At 50.8% G+C, this 12,548-nt stretch overlaps 1 protein-coding gene across 1 annotated transcript; it reads right to left on the reverse strand.

Annotated features, from left to right (window-relative positions):
* Window positions 1-770: 770 nt before the first annotated feature.
* On the reverse strand, window positions 771-1,685 carry LOC135999525 (olfactory receptor 14J1-like). Its single transcript, XM_065653095.1, has one exon. The coding sequence runs from the start codon at window positions 1,683-1,685 to the stop codon at window positions 771-773; it is 915 nt and encodes a 304-aa protein (XP_065509167.1).
* Window positions 1,686-12,548: the final 10,863 nt, after the last annotated feature.

A 12,548-nucleotide genomic window follows, 5' to 3' on the forward strand; every position in this document is an offset into this window, starting at 1 on the left:
GTTGTGAGGGGCCAGTCCATGATGATTGTCCTGAGACTTCTTCTCAAGGGGTGTCCAGTGCACAGGGGCACAGCCCAGGCCCTGCTCTGCTGGTCCTGCAGGTCTCTGGCAGGAGGCCTGGCTGTGAGAGGACACTGCTGTGTGCCCAGCCCTGCACACACACACTGTGCAGCTGTACCCTGCTGTTTGCATCTGTGGCCACTTTCGTGGGCAAGTTTTTGAGAGAAGATCACTCTTCTTTATAGAAGTACTGTTGCAGAGGCCAGCTCTGTCACAGCAGTGCCCATTGCCTGTCCCTGCCTGCGCTCACAGGACTGACACACAGCAGGACGGTGACCAGGCTGCCAGAGCACTCAGGCCTTGCACCAACACAAGGGATGAGAAGGAGAGTGTGGGAGTGGAACGAGAACAGCTCTGGAAGGCCAAGCGCTGCTGCTCCCTGGCAGTGCTGCCAAGTGAGAGTTCTTTCCCCTCCTCCCATGCACACAGGAACTGTCCCTGCAGCTCCAAATAGGCTTCGCAGGAAGGATATAGTGAAAAACACATCACTACGGGACCCTTTATTTTGTTTAAATACACACAGATCATGGCTCCTCATTTACACAGCCATTAGTTATAAAAGAAAAGCAGAAAGTGATTTAGAAAGGGGATGATGTTATCACAATAAAGAAAACATCAATAACAACAGAAAATACAGATGAGAGGCTGTAACTAGTTACATTAAAACTGCTATATAGTAGCAGATGGGTAGTTTCCTGCTTCAGAAAACACTAAGGCATGAGTTTCCACAGGGCATCCTTGAGCTCCTGGTTCCTCATGCTGTAGATGAGGGGGTTCACTGCTGGAGGCACCACTGAGTACAGAACAGACACCACCAGGTCCAGGGATGGGGAGGAGATGGAGGGGGGCTTCAGGTAGGAAAATATGGCAGTGCTGAGGAACAGGAAGACCACGGCCAGGTGAGGGAGGCACGTGGCAAAGGCTTTGTGCCGTCCCTGCTCAGAGGGGATCCTCAGCACGGCCCTTAAGATCTGCACATAGGACATCACAATGAATACAAAACATAGAAAGAATGTAGAGGCACCAAATATAAGAAGCCCAACCTCCCTGAGGGAGGCATCTGAGCAGGACAGCTTGAGGATCTGGGGGATTTCACAGAAGAACTGGTCCAGGGCATTGCCCTTGCACAGTGGCAGTGAAAATGTATTGGCCGTGTGCAGCAGAGCACCGAGAAACCCACTGGCCCAGGCAGCTGCTGCCATGTGGACACAAGCTCTGCTGCCCAGGAGGGTCCCGTAGTGCAGGGGTTTGCAGATGGCAACGTAGCGGTCGTAGGACATGATGGTGAGAAGAAAATACTCTGCACCTAACAAGAAAAATACACAGAAGACCTGGGCAGCACATCCTGCAAAGGAAATGACCCTGGTATCCCACAGAGAGTTGGCCATGGATTTGGGCACAGTGATGGAGATACAGCCCATGTCGAGGAGGGCGAGGTTGAGCAGGAAGAAGTACATGGGGGTGTGGAGGTGCTGGTCACAGGCTATGGTGGTGATGATGAGGCCGTTGCCCAGGAGGGCAGCCAGGTAGATGCCCAGGAAGAGCCAGAAGTGCAAGAGCTGCAGCTCCCGTGTGTCTGCGAATGCCAGGAGGAGGAACTGGGTGATGGAGCTGCTGTTGGACATTTGCTGCCTCTGGGCATGAGGACCTGTGCAAGGAGAAAAAGACAGTGACAAGTTAAGGGAGACTTCTTTGAGCAAAATCCAAGCCATTTCTCACACACCCTCCCCTGCTTCACGCCCCTTGTCCTTTTCCAGACCTTCCTTCGGGTCCGTGGCTGAGCCCTGGGTGGTGCTGGCTGGAGGTGCCGTGAGGAGCAGGGCCTGTGCCCACTGGCTGCCCAGGAGTCAGCCCTGCTCTGCAGCACAGGTCATGGAACGGGGGGCAGGGGACGGACCTGGGGTTCAAAGTTGTCATCTGAAACTGCTGCTGGTGCAGAAGGGCCTGTCAGCATCTGCACTATCCCGAGAATGAAACAGGATGGTAAAATGAAATTTGAAATGTTTGGTTTTTTTAAAGCTTCACAGAATCACAGAATGTTTGGGATTGGAATGGAGCTTGAAAGATCATCTAGTCCAATCATTTAACTCCCCTGGAGAGTGTTGTTGGGTGTCAGAAACCCTCAGCATTTCTGCTGCACTCAGGGAGAACAGAGCGAGTCCTGTGAGACCAGAGGATGCCTGTGGGTCAGTGCAGAGTGAGGGCAGCTGCTCTGTCCCTCTGTCTTGCTCCAGCTGCCCTGGGCTGGCACCTTTCTGAGATGGAGGCTGATCACACTGCCGTGTTACCCTGAAAAGCCACCAGGCACTGCTGAGAGCAGAGGTTTGCAGTCTGGAAAAAAGGACAGGTCAGCCTAAGGCTGTTGGGTTCAGCAGATGTGGTGCTGCTGCTGTCCATGGGCAGAGGAGTGACTGAAGGGATGTTCCGAGGCTTCTGGCAGATCGGCTGATGACTGAAGAGTTGCAGTGCAGGAGTCTCAGTAACTTGTTAAAACTGGAGAGCTTCTTTTGCATTTATCCTTTCCTACACCCCTCTCCCTCCTCCCAGTCTTGGAAGACGAAACACAAAGCACAGACTCAGGAAAGCTCCTTATCTTTATAGTAGTACCTGTATAGATCTTCTCCTTGAAACCTCCAATTGGAAGCAGTCTGCAGTGAGCTGGAGCTGTGAGCAGCCCTGGCCCACGGAGAACCCAGCAGCAGAAGGACCCTGCCCTGCTGGGGGTCGCTCCTTCCCCCCGCAGCTTCTCCCCTCAGTGTTGTTGGGATCTCCCCGGGCAGGCTGAGCGCTGACCCTGGCAGGCGGCAGAGTCCCTGCCCCGGCACAGCCCTGGGGTGCAGGGACCCTGCTCTGCAGGACAGCCCTGGGCACCCCTGCCTGCACATTTACATTTGCACCCCACAGCCATCCTTGGCAGAACACAGCATTCATGTCTTGTCACTCTGACGGTGCAGAAGGCAATCCCTGCTCTGCAGCACATCCTCTTCCTTTGCATCAGAGAATCTCTGAGAGTTTTACTTACATCTCTTGCAGGCTCTGCAATGTGACAGCTTTCTGAGATCCTACCATGATCTGCAGATGCAATGCCCTGCAGCCACAGGCATCATATCTGCGAAGATTTCTCCCACAGTGATCTATCAGCATCCTCCCACTCCAGACTGCGTTTCCCTGTCTCTCCCTGGCTCCTCTGCCCTCGGTGCTGCAGGCAGAGCCCTCAGCCCTGCTGCGCTTTGCAGAGGAGCTGCTCCTGGGCAGAGCTGTCTCTCTGCAGCGCTGCCGCTTGCCATGAGCTCCCTCTGTCCCAGGAGCCCAGCCCAGCTCAGCAGCACAGGAGCAGCCCATGATGCCCCTTCCTCTGTCCCCTCTGGGCTCCCTCCAGCTGTCCCTGGGGCTCCAGGGGCACATCCTTTCAAACAGCCTGAAGTACTCACTGATGTATTCTCTCTCCTCTGCAGAGACACTTCTTGCCAGCATTGTATTCTTCCTATTAGAAAATAAATTGGTATGAGAATCAGCTTTTCTTGTCCCATTATTAGACAGGACACCAGAAAGGTTACAGCAAAGGATCTAATTTCTGCAAACTGGAGGAGGAATATGTTCACCGGAATGAATTTAGGGATTATATTCTGGGTTTATACTCCTAGATCTAGAGAGACATTCAGCAATCTTCTGGCCATGTCATGTCTGTGCTCTGAAGCAAAGCATTTGAACACATGGGCTCTTGGACACTTGGTACCAGGTTTCCATGGGGCAGGTCAGAGGTTTCGTGGTGCCACAGCTGGGGTGGTTCAGCCCAGATGTGAGGCAATGTCCTCAGCCAGGGACCTGACTGGGTGAGCTGGAGCTGTCAGTGTTGCAGACAGAGCTGTGACACGGATGGAATAAACTGCCAAGGCAGGGTGGCAGAAGTTAGTTCATCTGGTCTTCAAGGACAGCAGCCTCCAAGCACAGCAACAGGCCAGAGCAAAACTCAGTCTAGACTGTAAGGCAATTTGAGAGCACCATAATGAGCTGTTGCTACGGCAAGAACAGTTAAAGGAGAAAAAAAGACACTGGGTGGCCACTGATGAATTTAATAAGGGAAAGAAGTGATATTCTCTGTGTCTCTGGTCCTCCATCTTCACCAGCAAGGTCTCCCAGGCCTCTGTCACTGGAGGCAGAACAACCAGCAGTGGATGGGGATCAAGTCAGGGGTCCCTGGAACTAATACAATCCTTTCCAGTCTATGGGACAGGAGGGGCAGCATCCCAGGAGCTGAGACAGCAGGACCATGTCACAGTGAGGCCACTCTCCACGTTCTTGGAAAGCTCATGGAGACTGGGGGGACTCCCTGACCACTGGCAGCTCTCATACATTGGGTGCACTTTTCAAAATGGTCAATGGGTGAGCAGAGGAACTAAGGGCTGTGCCCCAGAACATGTCCACTGGGACCCCATTTCTGAGTGTCTGAAGGTGACAGGGTTTACCCAGGGCAGGTTGTGTCTGTCCATCCTCTTTGCTCTCTGTGAGGAAAGGACAGGGCTGCTGGACATGGAGAGAGCAGTGGTGGTCTGTTACCTGGAAGTCAGCAAGGCATTCAGCATCATCCCCCACAATATTCTTGTGTCCAAGGTAGGCTATTATGGTTTGTGTCAGTGTATAAGTAGACGGGTAAAAAATAATCTGGAAGGTCAGGCTTGGAAAGCTGCTATAGAAAGGGAGAAACTTTCCAATCCTGAGGACAGTCAAGCTCTGGAAGCTGTTTCCCAGGGGTGCTCATCCACTCTGTCCCAGAAAGTGACCAAGATGTGTTTGGATAAAGCCCTGAGTAATCTGGTCTGACCCTGCTTTGAGCAGGAGGTCGGTCAAGACACGTCCCGAGGTCCCATCCAGCCTGAATGATGCTGTCCTTTCATTCCCTTCATGTTTTCAATTTAGGGACAGCTTTCAAGTTCTCCCTGGCCACAGGAATAATTCACATGAAGTGCAGGGCTGCTTTACAAGTGCCCCCAAACAGCCCTGACCACACCTTGTGCATCCCTTTTCCTTTGCCCTCAACCAAGTTGTTCTTTTTTGCTGTCCTCATGCCCATCTTGTTCATCCTTTCAGAGCAGGTTGCTCAACAGGTGTCAGCATCCGTGTACAGAGTCTGCACACCAGCCAGGCAGCAAAGCCATCGTTACAGAAATGGAGACGAGGCTCTTGACCAGCTCCTTGCACCCAGGAATCGGCACAACTTGTCTGCTGAGATTCTCGGGAACACCTGAAATTTAAGTGCAGAGCATGCGAGTCCTCGTTGGGTATCCTGGCTTGTCTCCTGACCCATGTGGGGCTTCAGGCTGTGAAGAGAATCAAAACCAACTTTTGGCTGGGGTAGTTTCATTTTACATGTGTCACGAAGGGCAGATGAAGGGAGCTCAGAACTCCAGTCTCTGCTGCACTGTTGGGACTTCAGAGACTGGAAATGCAGGTGACGGTGTGTGTCAGTGCACACCACATAAACATTCTGGCTTCCTTTCTGCCTTTGCACCTACCTGGGATCTGTTCCTTGGCCTTCTTTGCCTAAAAGAGAAGTAATCTGCCGGTGTCACCTCCACTCACACCAGAAAAAAAGGGGGAAAAGTATGAAAGGGGTGATTTCAGGGCAATTCTGTCCAAAGAAATACTTTCTAAATGATTAAAATTGTAGAAGTGAGAGAAAAAGCTCTTAAAAAGAACTCCATGCAAGAGGTCAGCTACTGAGACATAGCAGCTCTTTTGAGAAGCAAGAATGACTGTTGGGAATGAAATTAAAAAACTTTAGTTCATCCTCATCATCATCAAGAATAAGGAATTCCCTGTTATTCTTATTAGGGATAGTACCACTTTTCAAAAACATCCTTGAGATTGTCTCTATTTTTCAATGGCTCCAAAACTGAGCCTGCTCAGATTTTGAAAGGAAAAGTTCAGACCTCTGCCACCCAAATCTCTACAACCATCTCTCATCGAAGGTCTTTTACCCCAGGAAGGGAAAATTGCCAGTGCAGGGACCAAACCAGTGTCCAACCTGCTTGGAGAGCCAGGAGAGTGGTGCCACACAAGAGCTGCCCTCGAGGGAAGCTGGAGATGATGGGAATTGAAGTGGTTTATCTCAGATCATATTTTAGGTTGGAAAGGACCCTTAAGGTCATAAAGTCCAATCGTAAAAACGACACTGCCAAGCCCACCCATTACACCATATCCCTAAGCACCATGTCTACACATCTTTTAAATACCTTCAGGGATGGAAGCTCCAATCCTGAGCTGGCAGGACAACACTGTCTGCCGCTAGACATAAGATACCTGTCATGACTGTGACTTCAGAGCTCATTGGCAGAGTTTCTCACACCATTCACTGGGCAGGGCGGGTGTTGGGAGATGGGCGCACACTTCAGTTTCCAGATGCCAGGACAGAGCCCAAGCCATCCTTCCCTTGCCCTCTGGCATCCCATTTCTTGAGAGGCAAAGCTGCTGGGCCTTCTGTGGATAATCATGTTAAAATGCATCAATAAGCATTCAAGTCTTTGTGTAATTTATACTAATTATTAGTAATTATTATAGTATTATAGTATTATATATATATATTATATATATACTATACTATATATATTTTATATATACTATATATATATACACACTATATATATTATATATATACTATATATATTTTATATATATTATATATATATATACACACACTATATATATTATATATATAGTATTATAGTATTATAGTATTATTATACTAATTATTAGTAATTTATACTAATAAATACTGACACTCTAAGAGTGTCAGTATTAAAAATAATAATTTAAAAAAATAAAAAAGGGTTAATCTGCCTACATATAAATACCTGCAACACAGCAGTCTGCATCTGTGGTAGCCCCACTGGCAGGGCCAATCCAATAGGTATTTGCAGTATAAGGCACAACACCCCATCCGTAAGTACACATCTAAGTGGTTCAGATGAAGGGCGGTCTGGCAAAAATCACCCTGTTCCTCCCCAGGTGCACGGACACTGCTCATGTGCCTCTCCAGAGAGTGGCAGAAGCCGGATCCCCTTCTTGGGACAGACTCCTTCCAGGAGAGACACAGCAATGGGAGTAACTCCTCAGGTCTTCATGGCATTTCACTCAGCATCAGTTTTTATATATTTGTTTTTTTCCTGAGACTACTCTTTCTGCACAAATGCTCACAAAAAGACACCCATTTAGTAAAACATGGTCATAAAGGTGCTGTTATGGACAAGAAATCTCACCATGAGATCTGGAGGGAGTGAGGAAGATTATAACAAGCACCAGGAAGAACCAAGGAGCTCAAGGCCTCTTCTGAAGAGTGAGAGGCCCTGAGCAGCAGTGAGCGGCCATGTGTGGTGTGGGAGGGTCAGGGGATGTGAGGTAGAGAAGGGTGATGGCTGATGAATTCAGCAAATCCTTATGACCATGTTTAACCCTGCAAGTGGAATGTGGTTGATGTTTGTGGGTGGAGGAGGAATAGGAGAAAGACTTTGGGGGATCCTGGAAAGAAGGCAGGCTTCTCTTGGACTAGTCATATATGGCAGTGACATTTGCATGCTGTGGGCATGGCTGTGCCTGGGAGATGGGAATGGCTGCTGCTGGGGGGGCTGTGCTCAGGCATGGCCCATGAGTTGACCTTGCTCTGCTCCTCTCTTGCACTGCCCACACTTGGATGGTCCTCAGGAATCATCCATGAGCCCGGAGGAAGCACCAGCCTCCTGGAGTGTTGGCCCATTACTGGAGGACAAGAGTGAAAGGTTTGTGAGACACATGGGAGTGCAGGAAGACACGGGTCTATGCGTAGTAGTAAATGTGCTAAAGAAGAAGACCTAAAGACCATTGGCTGATCGTGCTAATGTGGAATAGATTGATTTTTCTTTTTTATTTTAGGGCAGCAGAAGAAGGAACGTGTGCTTTCAGTGCTGGGGCATGGATCCAAATTGAGGATTCAACCAAGTTTGGGACTGGGACAGCTCAGGTGATTGGTGACCATTGTAGGTCTATGAAAGAAGCTGCATGGGCTTGGGGAATTCATAGGCATTGCCAAATCCTCAGAAAACTAGAGCCCTGTGGATAAAGCAACAGCACTTGGCACCAAAGCCACCCCCAAACCACAAATACCCTCCCAGAGACCACAGGCAGAGCCTTGAGAAACATTTGACTGAAAGGGTCTCCTTTGCCAGGCCCTGGGGGTCAGGGCTTGGCCATTCTGATGCTAAACAACCACGAAGGGCTGACAGGGCACCAGAGCCACCTCCACATCGCCTTTACCACCTCTGACCATCGTCTCCAGGCTTTTCCTTCACCATCCTCCAGGGACAGGGACTGCTTGTGTCAGTGATGGCCCCTCGTGGGGTCCCAAACAGCCTCAGAAACTTGGGGTGTGTTTCTGCCTTTCACTTCATTAGGAGTTTGTTAATTCTTTCAGTAGTTGCAGCTCAGGATCATGGCAGCAGAGGGCTCATTAACAGCCAAAATGCTCTTACAAGCCAAGGCTCTCTGCAGCACTTGCCTAAAGGCATCAAGTCTGGTGTGGATGATTAGAGAGATTTCAGAACTGTAGCCAAACAGAGAGCATTTCCATAACAAATACTAATTAAGCCAAATTTCTTATATTTCTGTCCCCCTCCCAATGCCCTCATTTCCAGAACAGCTGGTATCAACAATCTCCAATAAATATTGATCTAGAGAATTTCCTGATAAAGATTGAATGTGTCAGAAAGTTGGGTGCCTGACGCACCACTTGAGCGAGGAGACAGGCTAGGACACCTCAAGAGGAGTCACCCTCCTCTGGACGAAAAGGTGGGTGCTCCTGGGAATCTCAGGTGCCACAGCACAGCAATACGTGTGTTCAGGGAGCTGGTCAAGTGTCCCATCTCCTTTTCTGTAATGGTGTCTGAGTTTGCTCAGGTAACCCCTCACTTGAGCCCCATCCACTCCTGGCTGTTCTCCAGACTCCTGCCTTCAGGAACAAAGTCCCAGGAGACCTTGCTGGTGGAGATGGAGGCAAAGAAGCCATGAAGTACCTCAGTCCTGTCTGATTATACTCGTACGAATTTCAGCAGCAGGCCCATGTTAGCCTTGTCTATTCTTTTACTGTAAGGAAGCTGTGTCAGCTGTGTCAGCCTCAGGGTCTGCTGCCAACCTGCCTTCAAATCATCTCTTCCCAGCTGGAGTCACTGCGAGTGTTGCTGTTCTCCTTCGGGCAGCGCGGTGCTCACCCAGCACAGCCAGAGCTGCTCCTGCGCCAGGAGGAGATTCACACAGAGCCTTGGCCGATGGTGACAGTTCCCACCAGCCGTCCAGCTCTGGAAGGTCCCGATGCCACAGAGGAGACACGGACCGGTTGTCACTTCTCTTGCAGGAACAGGATCGAACAGCAGAGGGGAGGCAGGACGAGAGGGTCCATGAGTCAGAAAGCACATCAGACAGCTGGTACAGTCGCAATGGCAGCAGAGGGAGAAGAGAAAGAGATGCAGTGACCTGGCTGGGACAGTGCTTCTGACGTGACACCTGCCACACAAACACAGAGACACATACATCACCACGTAATGCCGAAAGCAGAAGTTAGAACACATGAAGCACCATGGATCAGCTAGGAATCATCCAAATTATATGTGAGAAGGAAAATATACCTGGTGACAAGAACATCATCTGCCAAAGGATGCAACAGGAGAACACTTGAAAATGAAATATTAGATAATTTAGAGCAGCAGCTGACGTAACAATATCAAAACTAAATACAAATTCTGGATGGTTGCCTATGGACGTAACATGACACGCACAGAAGGCAACTGAACGGGGAGAATGAATAAATTGGTATAATATGTATCAAATGTCAATGGCACACGGAACACACCCTCCTGGTAGAAACTAAAGCCACACTATTTTTTAAAAAATGCAGTACATTTATTATAAACATTCAGAAAGGGAAAAGTTAGGGTTACCCTTCCCCTTAAAAGTGTTTGTATTTCATGCGGTGATTTGATGGCATCAGTGTGGAAAGTTTTTCTTTCCTTTTAGTCTCTCTAGAGACAGACAGAGGCCTTGGTGGGTCCTGCAGCAGGTGGGAAAGGTGCCTGGGAGGGAGGAGAGCACGGGGAGGTGGAGACAGAGGTGCAGCCAGAGCAGAGAGCCGGTGCTGGCGGTGAGGACACTCCTGCTGTGCAGGTGCTGCTGAGGTCACAGCCCCAGAGCACTGACAGACATGAACGGGCCACTGGCTTGTGCTGGTCCCCGTGGAGCAGAAATGCCCCTGCAGCCTCTGGAGCTCCACGCGGGAGCAGTGTCGCCACCACGACGGTCCTTTCTCCAGCCCTTGTTCCACCCCATGGGCGTCAGGCTCAGGTCCCACACGATCCAACACGTCCTCACCAACCACCGCTCCCCTGCCCACCCTTTGCTGTCACACACACACAGTTGCCCTCAGCCCATGGGCCGCCCTGTGAAACGTCCATAAATGTCACAACTCCCCGTTGAGCTCATGGAGTCCGTGGCTTTGGGCTCCGTCTGTTCCGTGGCCACTCCGGACAGCACAGGTGTCTGTTCCGTGGGGTCACGGGCACCAAACCCAGCTCGGGTGGGAACCAAGAGGGTCCCCTTGTGTTCAGGGCCCAAAGCGCCATCTGCAGCACCTGCCCGTCCTTTTGAGTGCCCAGAGCCTCCTTCCTGGGGCCCAAATCCTCATGTTTAGAGTCCCAACGTTTTTTATCACCCACGGCCTCTGACCAGGGCCCACAGTTTCAGTTTTAGGTGGAGCTCGTTGCCTGGCAACAACCACCCAGAAGTCAGTGAGGAGTCAGTGGACCCAGGACAGCCAATCACATTTGAGGAGGCGGGGCAAGTCACATGATTGATATGTAACCAGCCAATCAGGCTTTGAGGCCTGCAGGAAAGGTGGCAGGCGTTGACCAATCTGGGCAGCGTTCAGGGGCGGGCTGTGCTGGCTGCACCAATCACGGCTGGTGGGAGTGCAGCACATGGATGATTGACAAGTGGTCTGACCCATCACTTGATAAGGGGGGAAACGAGAAATCCCAGCCGACCAATCACAGGAAACATTAGCTCAGGGCAGGGCGGGCACTGTAGGGGGAGTGACCCCTAAGGCAGCCAATCAGATCCAGGATCACCTCAGGGGAGGAGACTGACAGCCCTCCCGCCCAATGGCGGCGCAGCCCAGGCTGAGGAGGCGGCGGCTCTGCGGGCGGCCAGGCTGAGCTTTGCCGTGGCGCCCCTGGAGCTGCCCCAAGGCTGAGGAGCCCCCGGCCCAGCCCTGGGGCCCTTTTTCCTGCAACTGGGGCCCCGGGGATGTTGTTGCTGCATCTGGCTCAGGTGTGCGTGGGCTGCTCTGGCCTTGTTCTCCTGGGCGGGGGGAAATGGTACCAAAAAGTTGGCAAAAAGGTTCTTTAACACAGTTTGGAAAGTGTTAACAGCAGCACTTTTCTTACAGCGCCGGACACTCGCAAGATTGCTCCTCTGATCGAGCGTGTGTGTGATTCTCACTTCTTGGTATTTCTTACATACACCTATTGCATATTCATTTGTTTCTATGGCTTGGTTGATGCATTAAACATGAATTATTTCCATAACCCCGCCATAACTTTGCTGAAGTCCATCCTTGGTACTCGAGAGTCTTCACCAGGGTCTCTGGTGTCCCCGGTTTCTCCCCAGCTGGTGTCCCCTCCGTGTCGGATCTTGACCTGGTTTCTTGATTGTGCATTTTTTCCCTCTTGCTGTCTCTCTGTCCTTTTATTTCTTTTCTGTCTTTCTGTTCTGTTCCTGGTCCCATCTTTTCTCACTGTATCCCCCTGTCCAGCTGCTGCCCCTTCTTTCCTCTCTCTCTTGCTCTGTTTTTCCTCTCTCCAGCTCTCTGTCCCACTGCCCACCACAGTTGTTTATTCCTTCAGTGCTGTCCCGCCCCCTGTTCCTTTGCCCTTTCTCTGTCACTCCATCCCAGTCCCGGTGTATTTTTCATTTGTTTTTTCATCTCAGTCCTGAACCATTACTACTTTTTCTTCTTCCACCCCTTTGTCCTGCTCCCTGCCCCTGTCTTTGTCTCTCCTTCCCTTTGCTCTGCTGCCCATCTCATTTTCCCTTCCTGCTCCAGCTCTCTGTCCTGCTCCCTGCCCCTCTCATTCCCTCTCTGTTTCTCTGCCCTTCTCCCTGTCTGTCCCCCGCTCTGTTTTGCTGTCCTGCTCCCTCTGTGGTTTTTCCACTCTCTCTGTCACTCTCTCCTGCTCCCTGTCACTTTCATTTCTCACTCCATCCCTGTCCTGCAGCCCAAAGCTGCTTTTTGGTCTCCATCTCTGCCCTGCTGCCCAGCCCAGGCCTTTTTACCTCTATCCGTGCCCTGCTGCCTGTCTCTCATTTTTGTCTTTCCCTTTGTGCTGCCTCCCTGACTCTTTTTTCTCTGTCTGTGTTCCCCTGTCCTGCTCCCGTCTTTGTGTTTCTCTGACAATCCTTGTCCTGCTCCC

Source organism: Caloenas nicobarica, chromosome 28, assembly GCF_036013445.1.
Source record: "Caloenas nicobarica isolate bCalNic1 chromosome 28, bCalNic1.hap1, whole genome shotgun sequence".
Lineage (NCBI taxonomy): Eukaryota > Metazoa > Chordata > Aves > Columbiformes > Columbidae > Caloenas > Caloenas nicobarica.